This window comes from Aethalodelphis obliquidens, unplaced genomic scaffold (assembly GCF_003676395.1).
Source record: "Aethalodelphis obliquidens isolate GAN/ISIS:26980383/991018 unplaced genomic scaffold, ASM367639v1 scaffold7, whole genome shotgun sequence".
NCBI lineage: Eukaryota > Metazoa > Chordata > Mammalia > Artiodactyla > Delphinidae > Aethalodelphis > Aethalodelphis obliquidens.
This window is the reverse complement of record NW_020837951.1, coordinates 34,826,311-34,844,998: the sequence shown is the minus strand read 5'-3', so window position 1 is coordinate 34,844,998 and position 18,688 is coordinate 34,826,311. Positions and strand designations below refer to the sequence as shown.

Below are 18,688 nucleotides of genomic sequence, written 5' to 3'. Positions count from 1 at the left end.
GCATTGCCCAGGAAGCAGTAAACCATCCCACAGGACTGGAACACAGGCCATTTTCTCATGGGAGGAGTGGGAGACGGCACAGGCTGGCTGGGGACGGCCTCGAATGGCAGGCAACGGAGTTTGGATTTTATCCATAGACAATAAGGGATGGCACTATAGTTTTTGAACAAGGAAGCAAATAGTGTTAGAGGGAGGCACCAGGGAAGAAGCAAAGAAAGGAGTTGTTCAAACATTAAAAATCGTGTAAGAGTCAACACTGAGCCCAGCTCTTCTGATACCGGGGGAAGAGCAGGTTCAGGTGGGCAAGTGCAGCTATAGGTACCGGACAGTAGCCAAGATACACACACACGCACACGCGCACGCACTTGAGTGCACACGTGCATACTCAATGCACGCTCACACACCAGTGTTCCCTGGCACCTCCCTTTGGCAGTTCCTAGCGCTGCCCCAAATGCTCTATCCCGTTCTTATCTTGGTGTGACTGAGGAGAAGCTGGAGAAAGCCTGTCTGACCCTGGGAAGCTCAAACCCAATGGAGGAAGGGAGGGGGAAATGGATTTGTTCAGTGTTCACTACATGTCTGGCACTTCCCTGGGTACTTCCTCGTGCACTGTCTCACTTAATGCCCCCAGTAACCTTGTAAAGTGACAATTATTAACCTACTTTTCAGATGAGAACACTGGCCCAAGAGATCCCAAACTTGTCAAGGTCAGCTAGCTCCTAGCTGGCTTCCAACTTGGTCTGTTGTCTCTGAACCCTGCACTGGAGGTGGCCACGCTGCCATTCTGCATGAAAGTTGTGCAAATGCGTTAGACAAGGTGTCTACTTCTGTCGTCTTTGAGCAAAGTGCATTGGAATGGAGGGGATGTTTTATTTAAAGTGAGTCCCCCTTTGGTGGCCAAAAAGACTTTGAGATGATTTACACACACCACAGGGGAATTAAAGCCAAGATGACAGATGGAGTTGGCGAAATGGGCAAGGAGTTAGCTGGTATAATACTGGTTAATTTTACTTCCCTGTAGTAGCCAAATTTTTAAAAAAGCAAGTCTTTTAGCTCTTTATGACAGAGAAAGAGGGGGGTATGTAAACCAATCCCCAAATGGGTAAAAAAGGGAAAAACCATTGTCAGTTCATCAGTGACTTCTCTTCCCCACTGCCTTATCAAGAGAAGCAAATTTCTTACATTAGAAAACCTCTTTCTCTAAATCAAGGAAAATAACATGTCATTTGACCCAGTGAACATTTAGTGACTCTTTTGTGTGTGCCGGCAAAGCTGTTGATGATACAGAAATAATTTATGCCAGGTCACTCCCTTAGGGAGCCTAGAGTCTTGGGGTGGGACTGGGGTGAGGAGATGAGACCTGGGGTTATTTCACAAGGAGACTGTTGTGGGTACAGTGTGCTCAGAACCAGGAAATCGGGATATGAAAGTGGTGTGGTGTGGGCTCTAGGAAGAGAGAGCTTCCAGCTGGGTGGCAAGGAAAGGCCCCCAGGATGTGATGGCCTATGAGGCCGACTTGGAAAGATGGACAGGAATGGGTCAGGAGTGGTAGGTGAAGACAGCTTCCCGGGCATGTGGAATGACACCAACAAAGATCCAGTGATGGGCTTCCCTGGTGGCGCAGTGGTTGAGAGTCTGCCTGCCGATGCAGGGGATGCGGGTTCATGCCCCGGTCCGGGAAGTTACCACATGCCGCGGAGCAGCTGGGCCCGTGAGCCATGGCCGCTGAGCCTGCGTGTCCGGGGCCTGTGCTCTGCAACGGGAGAGGCCACAACATTGAGAAGCCCACGTACCGCAAAAAAAAACCCAAACAAACAAACAAAAGATCCAGTGATGGGAAAGTTTGGCAAGTATATGGGGCTTGCGAGCAGGGTACATTGGAAGAAGCAGCGGAAGATAAAGTGGGAGAAGTGGGCTGGCACCTGATACTTGAGAGCCTTGAATATTAAGCTAAGGAGTCTGGATTTGGGCTAGTGGGCCATGGGGACCACTGAATATTCTTGAGCCAGGGAGAGCATGAGGAGTACAAGGCTTAGACAAGTTTCTCTAGATCAGGGGTCAGCAAACTTGTTCTGTAAAGAGGCAGATAATATTCTAGGTTTTGCAGGCCATGGGGCTTCTGTCATGGTTACTCAACTCTGCCATTGTAGAGAATGGGCATGGCTGTGTTCCCATATAACTTTAATTACAAAAACAAGCCGTGGACCAGATTTGGCCCACAGGTGATGGTTTGTCAACCCCTGCTCTAGATGCGAGGTGGCGGTCAGATGGGTGGCGGGGTGGGGTCCTTAGGGCACCACTCAACAAAGCCAGGAGAAACGTGTGAACTCAAGCCAAATGGAGAATGGAGAGAGGGGACAGAATCCAGTGAGGGGCTGTCCATCATGGCCAGCTCACAGTAGGCATTGAATTAATGTTGAGTTACAGAAGCAGATAGACCTTTCAGGACTTCGTCACTGGTCAGTTATGGAGGGCGATGGAGCAAGTGGGAAGAGGATTCAGAATCGGGAGCTGTGAGGAACAGGTAGCACCTGATGGTGTGGCACTTACTAAATCTGAGATTCTGGCAGGGCGTCTATGATGAGTCTGTGATGATTATTTATTCACTGAGTGAAAGTTTATTGAGCATCACTGAGTGCCAAGCTTTGGGGATATAATGGAGCACGAGACAAGCAAGGTTCACATTCTGGGGAAGGTTAGCATCTAGCGGCGTAAATGACAATAAGCAAGAAAACAAATAGCAGCGGCTAGCATGTATTGAACACTTGCCATCTGCCAGGTGCGATTCTAAATGCCATATATGGGGAAATTAATTTACCGCACACAACCCCTGAGAGAGGTGTGAATATTATGACCATCTTAGAGATGAAAACACTGAGGCATAGAGAGAGTAAGCACTTCATCCAGGGACACACAGCTAGTGAGTGGAAGTCTAGGTCTAGAGCCCATTCACTTAACTTTACTGTACTGTCTTATCTATTACTAGAGAACAGAGCTGTCGTTGAAGAAAATCATATCCAGTAGTGAGGAAGGAAATCAACAGGACCTGGGACAGAGAATAACAGGGGCAATCTCATTTAGATACAGCGACCAGAGAAGTTTTCTCTGAAGAGAAAGAAACAGGCCTTGTGAAGAGTGTGGGAGGAGTGTGCCTGGCAGAGGGAACAGCGTTGTGAATGCCCTGAGGCAGCAAAGACCTTGTGATGACAAGCGGCCACTGTAGTGAATGAGGAAAATGTGGCATGGCAACTCTGGTGGCACAGTATTAATTATCACGTCATCCCATCAGCCCCTCTAAATAGGCATCCTTATCCTCCATTTCATAGGAGGAAACAGGTTCAGGAGCATCAGGTTGATTTCCCATAGTTACATAGAGAGTAGGTGGTGTGATTCTGTCTGGTAAGCAGTTGATGATGCAGACTCCAGAGAGAGGATGAATCTGGAGACCTTGAAGAGAGGCATAAGGCCCCAAAGGATAGCTTCAGCCTTTCGAGTAAAGAAAGAGAGGGTGGCCATATGGGTGGTGCTGGAGCCTTGAGGGAAGGGGAGCGGTGGGTGTAGGACCTTGAGGGGCAATGAGAAGTCCCACATGCGGCCCGTCAAGATTTGGCTGCCTGTGTTGGCAGTGGACCCGGTCAGTGTAGGCCTTTCTCTCCCCAGCTGTACCGAGGAGCAGAGGGAAAGTGAAGGGAGTCCTCCCTGCTCTGTGCCTGAACGTGAGGGCTGGCCTGTTCCTCGGTGACCCTTATGCCTCTGTGCCTGCAGGACATCATCCTCACGGTGAAGGAGAAGCTGTCGATCCGAAGTATGGAGTACTTTGCGCTGGCCCTGGAGGAGCAGTACAACATCTCACGGCTGCACCTGCTGCACGAGGAGGAGCTCATCCAGCAGGTACCACCTGCTTCTGCTCCTGGTGAGGAGATCTGGGCTGGGCAAGCTGCACGCCTCAGCCAGAACCTTTGGGTAGAGGGCTGAGTGCATCTGCAGGTTTGATGCGCTTCCTTGTGCCCAGAAGGCACAGAGCTCACTCAGCCTGGTTTTTGTATGAGGTAGGCAGGCCCCTATTTTGCAGACAAGGAGACAGAGGCTTAGAGAAGTAAGGTGACTTACTCAAGGTAACACAGCCAATAGAGCTCTATCTTTTGCTTCCAATTCTGATGACCTTCCTCTGAACCTGCTGCCTTTGAGATGTCAGGGAAGCATCTGTTGCTGTGTCTAAGCCCTTTTTGTGAGACTTGCCCTCTGAGCTCGTCCTTGACGGCAGGACAGGGCTAACACAGTCAGTCCACCTGTACCACTCAATCTTTCAGCCACTGAGTGATTTGTCATACTAGCTTTTTAAAGCCAAACACAGGTCAGTTCCATAATTTTTAAGAAGAGAAACAGCATGAGCAAGGCACGAGCTCATGAAAGCCGCTCTGAGCGTTCTTCACTGCAGATGAATTCCTACCGTGGTCACTCATCTTCTAATACTGCTGCTTACAAACCTGTTTTTAAATCACTTCTGTTCCATTAGCATTGGAAAAAGAAATCAAGTTAAATCACTAAGATCATTGAAGTGAAAAAGAAGTAAGGTACAGGAGAGAGAGAGATATACACACACACACACACACGCACACACACACACACATACACACACACATAGATATGTATATATATAATGTATAATATACTATTATTTGTGGAAAAGAAAAGAATGTACATTTATAGGAGCATATATACACATAGACTGTCTCTGGAACAGTATATAAGAAACCAGACCCAGAGATTTCTTCTGGAAAGGGGTTGATGGGATCAATGGGAAACTTTGCTCTTTTGAGCCTTTTACATTTTATACCCATGGGAAAGTTAAATCGGAGGCAAAGGTCTGCACTGACTGGGGAAGCACTAAAACTGAAATCTCTGGGGACTTTCATTGTCTTTTTAAAAAAGTTGTTTTGTGGAATAACTGTGAGAACAAAAGCAGAAGGTGAATCGTGTCTCTCTTACGCATCCCAGGTGGTACAAAGGGAAGAGTCACATGACTACCGCTGCCTCTTCAGGGTGTGTTTTGTTCCCAAGGACCCCCTGGACCTCCTGAAAGAAGACCCAGTAGCCTTTGAATACCTCTATCTGCAGGTGACCCGGTCTGCCCTTCCTAAAATAACAGTGGTTGTTCTCGAAGGGGGCACATTGGGTTATTTTGAACATGAGCTCAAGGCAATTAAGCAGCTCCCTGGTAGGGATTATCTTTATCTGAGGGAGAGTGGGCCTGATTATCCCTCAGCGTTCCTTTTAATGTTACTGAGTCGCTATGTTAGGAGATTTGCAATATATTAATGAAATTAAGGCTTAGTCCTCAATGTAGATGATACATTTTCTAATACCATTTAGGATCTTTAGAGTTACAGTTTTTACTGCTAAAAGGGGCATTAGTACTTCAGAGCCTTACTTCAGAAATGATGAAAGTGAGTCTTGGAAAGGTCACATAATTTGCCTGGGTTCCCCATTTGGTGGTGGAGCCAAAAATGGGTTCCTTGACCTCCTAGCCCGGTGTTCCACCTGCTCTACTTCCTTAGGTGAGGTTTATTATGTCATTTTTATTCTGATGAAAAAATCATTTAGGAGACATCACCATTTTACAGATGAGATAACTAGGTGTATTGATTGTCCAAAGTCTTATAAAAATGGTAGCAGCAAATAATAACAACAACAGCAGCAGTACTTTATATTTGAATAACGCAGCGTCCCTATACCTGCTTTCAAATGCATTATCTAATTTAAACCTCAGAGAAGCCATGTAAGGTAGATGTGACTATCCTCATTTATCAAGGGGAAACACCAGTGCGCAGATAGTCTTAGTCAAGTAACCAAGGTCACACAGCCCAGAATTGGCAGAGCCAGGTCTCAAAGCTGCCTTTCACCTGAGAGAACAAGGAACACAATCTGTTCTTGTTTCCCAGTTCCTCTGATCTGATCTCTCCTAGAGCTGCAGCGATGTGCTCCAGGAGCGCTTTGCCGTGGAAATGAAATGCAGCTCTGCGCTCCGGCTCGCGGCCCTGCACATCCAGGAGCGGATCTACGCATGTGCCCAGCCACAGAAGATCTCTTTGAAATACATAGAGTGAGTGGCAGGGGACTTCTGTGTCCCGCCAGCAGCAGCTGTGTTGCATTTGTAACTTGTCTGGCCCTGGGCCAGGATGGCCGGATTCACAGAAAGCTGATAGTCACCCACCTACCCATCTGTCTGTTGTCTTCCCATTCATTTCCCTCTCCACCCTGTCCAACCCAGCCTGGCTTCCCCAGATATCAGAACCTGGCTGCTCCCTCTGGGGCAGAAACCAACTCCAGATGGAATAACACAGGATCCCTTTGTAATTTCCCAGTTCCTGGGAGGATGTCTCGGGAAATCAGTTGACAACTTCAGCATAAAGCTCTTCTGAAGGCAGGAATGCCTTGAAGATTCATTTGGTGTGAACCAGTCGTGTTGCCTTAGATTCCTATTAGGGTAGTTTCAAGTCCTGAGGTTCTGATACCTCCTGATTCTCAGCTTAAAATTTCACCTTGCTCTGTGTGGTGTCACCCCGATTTGCTAACTTCTTGCCTGAGCATCAAAATCGGATGGGGAATTATATTTAAAAAAATAAAACAAATCCTTGGCCTTACCCCTGATATACTAGGTCAAATCTCTAGGGAGTGGTACCTGAGAATCTGTATTTTTAATGAGTTTGTTGGGAGGTTTTGAGGCTGTTAGGCTGGCATCATTCTGAAGCATGGCCTCAAGTATTCACAGGTGCTATGTGTTGCCCCATGAGAGTGTGCTATACAGGTGTGATGAGTAATGAGCTCCTAGAATGACCATGGGGTTTAATTCCTGATGGCTGGTTTTTGTGGAGTGTGTGTGTGTTTGAATCGATGGATGGATAGATAGATAGATAGATAGATAGATAGATAATTACACAAACACACACACACTGTTCATGTATATATTTACATACACTCCACAAAACCAGCCATATATATCTTCTGCTGAAAAAGAAGCTTACAATTACAGTATTCTTAGATCACTAAGTACTGAATCAAATATAATTATGCTCTTCATTAGAGTCAAGTACACTGTAAAAATGGGCCTCCTTGTCTCCAATGTCTTGTGGCAGGAAGGATTGGGGAATAGAGAACTTTATATCTCCAACTTTGCTACGAAACATGAAAGGAAAAGACATCAAGAAAGCCATCAGCTTCCACATGAAGAGGAACCAGAATTTGCTGGAACCCAGACAGAAGGTAATGTAGCCATGGCCCCTGTCGATCACACAGCTGTCTGTTGTGAAACCTCAGGGAAAGAATTTTCAACATTGACTGCATTTTAGACAAATGAAAACTCTGACTTCAACAGTCTTTTTCATTTTCTTTTTTCCTTACTTAAGCAACTTATTTCTGCTGCCCAGCTACGTTTAAATTATCTACAGATCCTTGGGGAACTCAAGACATATGGTGGGAAAATCTTTAATGCTACTTTAATGGTATGTATTAAAGAACTGTAGGGTCCTACCCTTATAAAGGTTGCAAGAGGTTCTCTGAAGATCAATGTATCTGTTAGCCTAAAACTCCTGAGGACTGGGTCATGGACTAGAATTTGTTTGGGAAACTAAATATTACGCCATTAGGGAGTGTCTATCAAGACATTGCTTAGAGCCAGCCCTCTGACAGATGCTGGGGGAGGCAGAGCTGAATGAGATGTGATTCCCACCCTAAAATGATGGAGCAAGGCACCCAACAAGACAAAGCAAAGCCACAAGAGGCACAGGACCATTGCTGTGGCGTTTGATGACAGAGGCCACCACTGCTAGCTTCAGGTTGAGTGGGGAAGAAGGGGTTAAGGAAAGGCAAGAAGGTTGGATTTGGCCAGATTTCAGTACAGAGGAAAGGCGTTTTGAGGGCAGGGTACTGTAAGAAGTTTACCCTGGAGCTTTGGGCATATGAAGGTAAAGAGGAAAAAATGGAAATCACAAAGGAAAGATAAGAATGTTAGACTGACTGCCATGCTGGGGCCCCGATTGTTCAGAAGAAGGGAAGAAGTAAGGGGTGGAAGGGTGAGAAGGGAAAAGAGAAGCAAAAGAGCCCCCTGCTGTGTTACCCATTCCTCCCCTGGCCTGCTTTTTGGAGCCTAGGCCTAGAGCTATGTGCTTTGCGGCAGTCAGTGATGGGGGGTGTGGCCTAAGGGAACTCTCCCTCACCACTCAGTCAGCCCCAGAACTCTCCAGCACAAAGCCAGACAATTTACCAGTTATATATATATATTTTATATAGCAAAACTCCTTTCAGTGCATTTGGTGTGCCTCTCAGTCATTTACAGCAGTGATGGGTCAATTTAATCAGACTGCTGACCTAACAATGTAAATGGAAAAAGAGAATCAGTGTTTTGAGAGAAAGGAAGAGCATCAGATAGTCAGAGGAAGGGAAAAATAGATTGAGTCTTTGTACAAGTAGAGGACTAAATGGTAGAAGAGAGACTAGATCACAGCAAGGAAACTTGAAAGTACAAGAAAAACTGCCCACTTTTCCCAAGGGCTAAACCTGCCCTCTGCCAACTGTCTAGGTCCCATCCCCAGCTCCTCTTTACCTTTCCTGTCTAAGGAAAGAGCTGGTAGTGGGAGGAGAAACCAACCACGTTGAACTGGCTCAGGGTGCTTGCTGGGCACTGGGGGTTACAAATGTAGATACATGCAGACTCTGTTGTCAGGGACCTTAGCATGGAATATGACTTAAATACAAAAAATTACAGTAAGAAGTCTTACCTCAGTGCTATCAGAGAAGTGCAGAGGATATGGTGTGAAAACAACACAGAGGAAAAGGACTGTTGTGGTTTGAGGAGCAGGTCAGGCCGATGTTTTCTGTAGGCAGTAGGTTTTGATGGAAGCTTTTAAAGAAGAGCCAGGATTTCAGTAGATAGTGATGACAGGCAAAGGATTCCAAGAGGAGGGCACAGCATGAATATAGGTACATAGGTGTGAAACTATATGGTTGTGTTTATGGAACAGGTCAAAGTCCTGTGGTTTGATTCTCTATTGTGAAGTGTATTATGGGAGATAAAGTTATACTTAATTTATCTGTAGATGGGGCCCAGGCTACCTAACTTGGTAGTCTAGGGGAGTGGTGGTGAGGACCTGAAATAAGAATCAAGGGGTTTGCAGAGAGAGGTATCATGTCCTACATGTATAATGTATTTTTTCACTAGCTTGTGAATGGAAACTAATTCCCTTTCCCGCCTTCTGCAGTTACAGGATAGAGAATCCTACATTGCCCTTCTAGTTGGAGCCAAGTATGGCATTAGCCACATTATCAACAGCAAACTCAACATCATGTCCACGTTGGCAGAGTTTGCAAACATCAGTCGTGTAGAGCTGACAGAAGAGTCTGAGAAAGTGAGCATGGTCAAAGTGCATCTTCAGAACATCAAGGTAATACATGGGGAAGAGATTTTTGAGTCCAGCTTCTGGAATCTGGGGCTAAATATTCAAGGTAGTTTATATGAGTTTGGATATTAAGAAAGTCTAATGTCCAACATTTGCTTAAGAGGTGGAATTGTCCATCCTGTCCCACCAAAGGGAAAGTGATGAACAGGGTGCATTTTCCTGGACAGGTCCTAAAAGGTTTTTTATATAAACTGAGCTGGACCATGTACTTTCCTGATGGGTTCAGAAACTTGGATGGGAGCACCAGAGGGTTTTATTACATGCATGGGACCAGAATGGCTGCCCAGGATTTTGGGTGGCAGCAGTTAAAATGGGTAAATGGTGTGGGGTGCTTCCTGAGCCTCTCTGGAAGGTCCTACAGTTATCCTGCCTTCCTTTGATTTAATCCCAACATGCTCAGGGCTGGTGCTTCATTCTTCTTATCCCCCTCTCCTCCTTCTCTACTCGCTCCTGCTTCTTTTCCTTTTCCAGGTCAGGTCTTGAAGGGGCCCCACGGTATGAATGAACAGGGTAGGGTGGTTGGGATAGGGGGACAGGAGACATTGTGGAGATTGGATGGAAGGATCCCACTGTGCATGTGTGAGTGTGTGTGCATGCATGTGTGGTTGTGGGTGTGCACACGTGTGCACACTCATTTCAAGTCTTGTAGATGAGAAAATGGGACACCAGGGGGCCTGCCTGTGGACCGTGGCTGGATTTAGTTGGAATCTCTCACTGGCGCCACATGGCCTTGTTGCCAGTCTTCAGACTATCCCTTAGCCCTTTATAAACATAAGAGCTCTCTTTACTTTCAAAGGTTCTGACTTTGCTGCTGGAATCCAACAGTGCAAAAGACCTAGCCTGCCTGATTGCTGGGTACTACAGGCTATATGTCGACCCAGTTACCTCCGTTTTCCTCTGGCCGGGAAACAAACAACAGGTGCACCGGGTATCCGCTGAAGAAGGTGAGGCGCTGAGGCTTGCCCCAGTAAGGACAGGCCCACTTCACTGCCTTGTAGGTCAGGGCAGCCTAAAAGGAGGTGGTACATTGAATGGAGCTGAGACTCCAAGTGGAAGTAAGCAGTTGATCTTTCCAAAATCCTAAATAGAGAAGCTTTCTTTGTACCTGAGAGTCCCCTAAAGCCAAAGAAGGCTTTGGAAGGTCTCTGATTCCCTGCAGTATTTTCTAAAATCATCTCTAAGATCCACTGCATTTTATCTTTCTTTGCCAGTAAAGCAAGATGTCAGTTATTTGTTCAGAAAATACAGCTGACCTAGCTTCTCATCCCATTCCTGGGCACTCTTTTGCATTTTCTTGAATTATAATAAAAATTCTCAACCTCACATGTTTAGAAGAAGGGGGTCCCTGGAGATAGAAGGGAAAATCATATGATGTGAGGAATGAAGTAGGGGAGGCCAGATGAGATGAACATTCTCCCAGGCCAACTCCCAGTTTCTACCAGGCTTTGCTTCAGCACTACTTTTTTTTTAATTGGGGTATAGCTGTTTTACAATGTTGTGTTAGCTTCTACCGCGCAGCAAAGTGGAGTTCCCTGTGCTCTACGGCAGGTTCTCATTAGTTATCTATTTTATACATATTAGTTAGTGTGTATATGTCAATCCCAACCTCCCAGTTCATCCCCCCCCTTTCCTCCCTTGGTGCTTCAGCACTATTGATGCAGCATTTTCCCAGTGGTTTGCTGGTAAATGTTTAACAACTGTCTCTGCAGGGATAAAACAAAACAAAACAGAATTCTAATTTGAAGCAATTGCCTATTTCCATGGCATAAACACTCCCCACTGACTAATTTCAAGCCCCCGATGTGCTGTCACTGAACATGAAGGTGGGGAGAGGTGCTCAGTAGCGCACCGTTACATGGCATTTCCTCCATGTGGATAAAATAGGCATAAGTAATCATAGATACTGGATGAGGCTAAAGTCAAATAATTAGGAAGTGAAGATTTTGTGTGCTTGTTACCTTTGTCTTTCACACAATTTATGAACAAGGGATGATACTTCTGAATATGGTCAGGGAGACAGCGCCCCCATGGAGTGGTGCTGTTGTGGAGGCCGGCTGGGGGCGCAGGGCAGGCGGCAGTGGTCACAGGAGGCCTCCAGAGCAGGAGGTATTTGAAAGAGGTCATGAAGAACATGGTGGAGTTAACCAGGCAAAGAAGGGAGGAGAGATCCTTTGAAGCAGCGGGGACACAATGGAGGCATGACACGAAGGGTAAGGTCGTGATGTGTGAGAAGCTCCCTGTAGTGGCTGGAGCGTGGGAAGGCTGCAGTGGGTGACCAGGCTGCTGAGAAGGGGTGGGGGCTGCACTGTGACAGGGTGACAAAGTTGCTGAGGAGGGGTATGGGCCATCCTGTTAGAGGGTGACCAGGCTGCTGAGGGGATCAGGGCCATCCTGTGAGAGGCCCCAACCTTAGTAGGAGAGCTTAGGTGCTTCCCTGTAGACAAGAGAAACCAAAAGAGGGTTTAAATAGAGTGTAATGTGATCAGAGAGAAGTTTAGAAGGATCACACCTGGAGGCTTATGGTGCATGAGAAATTGGAGACCTGGCTCAATGCCCCCCCAACACTCTCACCATGAATCCCTCCCAAGTACCAGCAGTGGATGACTTTTAACTTTCCTAAAAGCCCTGTGGCACCAGTAGGTCCCTAGGCCAGGCTTCAGAATGGTGCCAGCCTAGCAGCCTCAGAACCTCCAATAAAGTTGCTAAAATACAGATTCCTGGGCCTCACTCCCTAGATATCAGACTCAGTTCATCAGGGCTAGGTCCAGGGATCTATTCTGTTTTGTTTTTTTAAATATGATTCCCTATCTGATTTTGATGCCCAGTCAGGACAACAGAGCTGAGAGTTTTAGGAGGGCCTTAGGAAACCAACTAAATACCCAGATGTTTCTATGGACAGATAGATCTCCTTGGATATGGAGGTAATCCTGTCTCCTTTAGTGGTTGTTCAGATAGATGTGGGAAAGGAGACTTGACACTGTGGGGAGAACATGGAATTTGGAGTCCCATGGACCCTGTGTCAGTCAGTGTAGCATGACCTGGGCCTATCACCCTTCTGAACCTCAGTCCTCTCATCTGGAAACTGGGAGGGCAGGCAGAGAGGGGGCGGGAGGATACATAAGCATCTGCCTGTCCCCAGATGCTGTTTTGTAACCCTTGGTGTCTCCTGTGTTTCAGGCTACGAATCCAGGGCATGCAGTGACTCCGAGGAGTCCTCTGAAGTGGACTGCGTGTTGGAGCCCCTCTCTGACAGACACCTGCTGAAGCTGGGCCCCTGCAGACCGCTTGTAGAAGAGGAGCAGCCTCCTGGGGACAGCTCCACGCCTGAGGTGGCCGAGAAAGGCCCAAGCACCTGCGGGGCCAGCAGCAAAACAGACAGTGCTGAGTCTGAGGCATCGGACTCGGCCAACGCTGAGAGCCGAGGCTGCAGGACCAGTGGCTCAAGCGAGTCCATGGATGCCCTGGAAGAGGATGACCTGGACGCCTGCTCCTCCAGCAGCTCCGGCTTCTTCCACCTGGGCTCAGTAGGCTTCCCAGAGAATCTTGATTCTGACAGCCAAGAGGAGAGAAGCAGGATCGAAACCAGTGGCTTTCTCTGTCTCCTGGACCTGGCTCGGAGAGCCAACCCTGAGTGCCAGAAGACAGAGTTTTCTGAGAGTCCCGCTCCTGAGACCTTCAGCTGGGGACCGGAACTGAGCGCGGTCAGGCTGGACCCCAGGATGTACGAGGGCAGCCAGATTGACTACTACAACCTGTGCACCAATGTCTCCCCCGCCAGCCACCTGAGTGACAGCTTGGACAGCACAGCTTCCCGGCAGGGTCGGGGCCTGGCAGCCTGGGCCCAGCAGGGAGGGCCTGAGGCCCAGCCCAGCTCCACGCTGCAAGCGCTGGCCCTGTGCCTGCCGCTGGCCTTGGAGGATGGCAGTTCGGATGAGGAATACTATGATGCAGCTGACAAGCTCACACCCCCAGATGCCTTCTCAGGTGAGCCCTCCCTCGCAGGTCTGCGGATTGTGCAGGCAGCTCCTCAGTACCCACCGGGGTCAGGGGCCAAGCTTGATGGGAAAACAGGTAGGTAGAGCACGGTCCTTGTTCTCTTTTGAGGTGGGCCAACTGGGCTCAGTGGATCACATTACGGGCATCCCGACTTCAAGTAAGGGCTACAAGGGAGGTTCAGAGAACTGTGGGCAGGCAGAGATGGGTGGCATTAATTCAACAGTGGGAATCAGGGAAGGCTCCCCAGAAGAGGCAGCAAATGGGCCAGGTGTTGTAAGATGGACAGAATTTACACAGAAAGAAAAGGGTTTGACAGCCCAGCAGAGGGAAGCAGCTGTGCCATTGTTGACCCCAAAGCTTTAAATGAGGCCTTGAAACAAAAAGCACCTAACTGACAGGCTGTTGGTGGCCCCGAAGGGACCCGGACATAAGGCAGGGGGATCATGTTTCTTTCCGGATCCTCATCCCTTCCTCCACAAAGGGTGTGGGGTGTCTTTCCACACAGAATGACTTCCTAAGCTGACCAGAGATCCTTGCGGGACATTTACACACACACACACACACACACACACACACACACTCTCACTCTGAACTCTGAAGAAAAAAATTGGAAAATAGCACACAGACATTAGGGGTGACCTACTAAGAGCTGGGGAAGCTGCAGCCCTTTTCTTTGTTCCAGCCCTTTCCTGTTGCGCCCTGCCCTCTAGTGGTTTCCCGTTGCTCGTGGGAGAAAGGCCAGCTTCTTAGCAGCCCCTGCAAGGCTTCTTGAGGCCCTCTGTGACATGGCCTCTGCCTGTTTGTCTCCTTCCCCCGAGCCCTCTCCATGCATTCCTGCCACACAGACCTCCTTGCCATTCTTTAAAAGTGCCCAGTTCTTTTCTACTTCCAGCCTTTGCACATGCTGCTCTTTCCACCTGAAACATTCCTCACCCTGATCTTTGCTTGCTGATGCCCATCCATCTATCAGGCCTCAAATTCACTTCCTCTGGGAATATTAACCAGACTGCCAGGACTAGGGCAGGTCTCCCCATCCCTGTCACACACCCTGGGTGCTTCCAGCGTGGCACTTAGCACTGCCTGTAGTTGCATATTTATTTGTGTGATTTTTGTATTGATGTTTCTCTCCTTCACTAAACCGAAAACTCCTTTGAGTGGGAACTGTGCATTTCACACTCATCTCTGTGTCCTGGCACATAGTGCCTGGCGGTTGCTGCTAAATGGATAAATGAATGCACTCTCCACCATCTACCCTGACTTCGTTAACCGACCTAGAAACCTATGGCCAGATTGTGCCCTGCTTCCCACAGAACCCAGCCAACTGCCATCCATGCCCCCAGCCTTGCCCTTCTGGCTCAGCCATTATGCTAGAGGCAAGATGGGTGTGAGACAGACCATCAGTCAAGGCCTTCCTTTATGGGAGTCCAGTCAGGGATATAAGGTCCACACTGGACACTCCCTCTTTTACAGAGAGCCAGTGAGGTGCTGGGGAGACAGCCCAGACCTGGGACTCCTGAGCCTGGGGGTCTGGTCTGGCCCCTGACTCAGTGTGGGAGCCTCTCCCTTTTTAGGCTTCAGAAACACCCTTGGTCAGTGGCTGTTGGTGGCCTAGAGCGGCAATTCCAAAACGTGGCTGGAATTCCAAAACATCGAAATCACCCAAGGGACCTGTTTAAAATACTGTATATTCCTAGATCCCAGCCTCAGAGATTCTGATTTAGGAGGTCTGAGGAGCAGCCTAGGATTTGATGAAGTTTTTAATAAAGTTCAGCCAGGGTGCAAAACACTGGTCTGAGTCTAAGAGCCCTCTGATTCTCAGGTGCTAGCCTGTGATCTTAATTCCTTCTGGCTGATTCCCAGGAGTTCTTCACAAAAGTGCATCTCCTTGCAGAAAGATCCATCCTGGTATTTGCAAGACCCCTCATGCCCATGACTGAGAGTCACAGCCACTTTTTGTCAAAAGAAAGCTCGCTTGGGACCCTCACCCATGTAGTGACAATCATAACAATGACAGCACTGGCTCCCTTTAGTGCACAGCCATTAGGCACAGGCCTTGTGCCAGGAGCTTGATACGTACTAAGTCATCTAACCAGCATGGCAGTGCTGATCGACACCACTGGTACTGACTGACTTGGGTTAATGTAAGCACAGAGAGAAAGTGTTGAAAGGATGTAAGATAGCTTAGAGAATTGCCAGCAGAGGTGAAGACCTGGTTCAGACACAAGCAGCAACCAGATCGGGGGTGGGGTAGCAGGATTCTTCATTGTACTGTCAGGATACTGTGGCTGCGAAGAACGGGCTCTACTGTTTTTTTTTGTGTGTTTTTTTTTTTAATCAATGTGTTTGAGTTTGACATTTTAGGAAATTTTGTGACTGACTTTCTAGGTCACAAATCTGACCACTTGGCTGATGTGGATAGGGCCCCTTCATTAATAGTTCCAGCAGACTGTAACTGGGGAGATGTCATTCCCCAAAAGGAAGCTGGGATACTGTGACCAAAAGATAAGGCAGTGGATCTTGGGCAACCAAGAACCAAAAAAGGTCTACCACGGTGATCATCCCCATCTTTCAGAAGAGGAAATTGAGGAGCTCAGGATTTAACATGCCCATGGTTACACAGCCCAGCCAGGATTTGAACCCAGGCAATCCTGAGTCCTGAGCCCAAGATCTACAAGTCTCTTTGTTTTTGTGCTTTTCATGTTCTTTTTTCTTTCTTGGTTCTCAGGGCTCAGAGCTGCTTCTGCTGCAGAAACCAGTGCCACAAGCTCACAGAATAAGGCCAGCACTTGCAGCCCTGAGGACAGCCTGAATCCTGAGCCAGGGGGAAGAGAGCCAAGCAGAAGGGGAGGGGTGAAAAAGTATGCCAAGACCCTGAGGAAAAGAAGGTCTTTCCTAAAGACCGACTACACCTGTCAGGTCTCATTTCCCCTGATGCCATCAGCCTCCCTGGAGAGCGTGGACGACGTGTGCTACTATGACCGGGAGCCCTACCTGGCCCTCAGTGCACCCTCCCCAACTGTGTCCTGTCTGCAAGACGTGCAGGGTGAGCCTGGCCTCCTGGAGACCAAGGCCCTGGGGCTGCTGGCTCCCCTGAGGGAGACCAAGAGCAAAAACCCAGCCTCCCGGGCCATGGAGATGGAGCCTGAGACCATGGAAACCAAGTCGGTCATCGACTCTCGAGTGTTTTCTATTTCTGCCATTCGCCTCCGGATTGACCCCAGCCATAAAGAGAATTCTGGGATTGCCCCTCTGACCGCCAGTGTTGCCAGTTCCCCAGCAAACACTCCTCACAGTCCCAACGCAGGCTTATCTGGCCCAGATACAGCTCAGGTAGAGCTTCCCCAGACCTCATCTCCATTTCAAGACTCGGATGGCAGTGCCCCCCGAGAACTTGCCATGGAGCTTGGGGACAGCACCTCCTCCCTCTCCAGTGCTGACTTGAACCCAGACAGAATCTGCCTGACCATCAGCCCAGGGCCACATAATATCTCTCAAGGAGACACACTAGAGCTGGGAGGAGTCCAGATAGAAAGAGGACTGGGATGTCTGTTTACAAATCATATGCAAGAAACTGCCCCCCAGGACACAGGGTCTTTGTTGTCTCCTCGAGACAGGCCTAGAAGTGGTGAATGTGGAATACATTCAGAAGAGAAGATGGCTTCTTTCCCTACGAAGGAGGAGCAGCAAGGACAACTATCTTTGGAACATCACAGAGAAGTTACAAACAAAAATGGCACCAACTTATTTCATGATGAATCTGAGAAGGATCCAGGTGACCCCAAGGGTGACGTGTTGAATGCTGTTCAACAGACTGTTGGTGTCAGTGCTCCATCTGGTGGCATGGTAGCCTCCCTCTCCTTGGAGGCTTCTGTAACAAGGACTGAACAGACCCCACCACATTCCCCCAGAGACCCCCAAGGACAAAGCAGAGAAACCCCAGGCCAAGCCTGCCAGGCCCAAGAACAAAAACTATTGGCAGAGCTGGATTTAGACCTGGGTTTCTTGCTTAGGGACCAGACCATTTCATCAGCTTTCCCTCTGGAGGAGGTCAAGGCAGAGCCACCTAACCATGTGATAGGGGAAGATACCACCCCTAGGGACACTCCTCAGCAGGTCTGTTTGAATCCAGGGCCTTCTCTGCCAGAGCCACTACCGTGTTCCCAAGAGGAGCCCCACTTAGAAGGTTCAAATCATTGTTCACTGCCAGGAAGCAAAGACAAAAGCCCTAGCATGTGCCTTCCTAATGAGAAGTCTTTCCTGTGCTTTGCCCCAGAAAGCTATCCTAAAGTTTCTGCCAGTCTCAGGACGGCCACATCTTCGGGGTTTGCAGGCGTGAATGAGACTGTGGCCCCTAGAACTGGGATGGAGCAGTGCAGCTGCCAGTTCTCCTATGCCACGTGCTTCCGTGGCCTGCAGCCAGAGACGGAGGAGGAAGACAGGGGCCTGGAAGCACACCCCACAGCCCCCCTCACCTCACCACCCTCTGCAGGAGGCCAGCTGGCCCTGCCCTGGAGGCCTGCCCGGGTCCACAGCTGCAGCACTGAGCCCCTGTCGAGGAACAGCCACATCTGGCCAGAGTACTGCACCAGGGCTCTGAGACAGCTGAAAGCTGCCCCTGCAAGCACCCCCGAGGGCTTCATCCAACTCACGGAGAGCTTGCTGGAATTACAGAACATTTTAGAAGCTTCCTGGGGAAATGGGAACACGCACCCTCCCGAGAAGTGCACCTGGCACTTTTCTGAAAGCCGGAGCCGCCTCTGCATGGGCTCCCAAAAGCTCCTGTTGAGCTGTCAGCACGTGATCAGAATGGACCAGTCCCCCGAGGAGATGCAGGGTGCTGTGCGCGACACCTTCCAGCACCTGGTCCAGCTGGCCGGCCTGTGCTTCCAGTTCACAGCCTGCAGCCACTGCTCCACCCGACACAGAGAGGCAGCGGGGAACCTGAGGGATGTGGTGTACACCTACCACCAGTTTGTGGAGGCCGCTAAGCTCACCTGTGAGAGAGGCTACCATGACCTGAGTGTGAAACTCTTGGCCCGTCAGTGTACGGCCCTCACAGCTGCTGTATTCTGTTTGACCCAGAAGTTCTGGTTCTCCACTGCCCTGTGAGTGGGCCAGTTGGCCAGACCCCCTGCCCTGCCCTGGACACTTCCCTGAGCAGCTCCTACCATTCCTCTGCCCACCCCTCTCAAATGTTTATTATTTAGAGTGTTCAAATAAACTGCTGCTTAATCTTT

At 48.9% G+C, this 18,688-nt stretch overlaps 1 protein-coding gene across 1 annotated transcript in view; it reads left to right on the top strand.

Annotated features, from left to right (window-relative positions):
• The window catches only part of FRMPD1 (FERM and PDZ domain containing 1), a 95,890-nt gene extending 77,202 nt beyond the window's left edge, over positions 1-18,688 (top strand). The window contains exons 8-16 of the mRNA XM_027105474.1: positions 3,766-3,891; positions 4,999-5,118; positions 5,967-6,103; positions 7,137-7,263; positions 7,407-7,502; positions 9,258-9,440; positions 10,252-10,399; positions 12,633-13,439; positions 16,177-18,688. Of these exons, the coding sequence (XP_026961275.1) occupies positions 3,766-3,891; positions 4,999-5,118; positions 5,967-6,103; positions 7,137-7,263; positions 7,407-7,502; positions 9,258-9,440; positions 10,252-10,399; positions 12,633-13,439; positions 16,177-18,560 (4,128 nt within the window). The 3' untranslated portion in view covers positions 18,561-18,688. The remainder of the gene's footprint in view (positions 1-3,765; positions 3,892-4,998; positions 5,119-5,966; positions 6,104-7,136; positions 7,264-7,406; positions 7,503-9,257; positions 9,441-10,251; positions 10,400-12,632; positions 13,440-16,176) is intronic.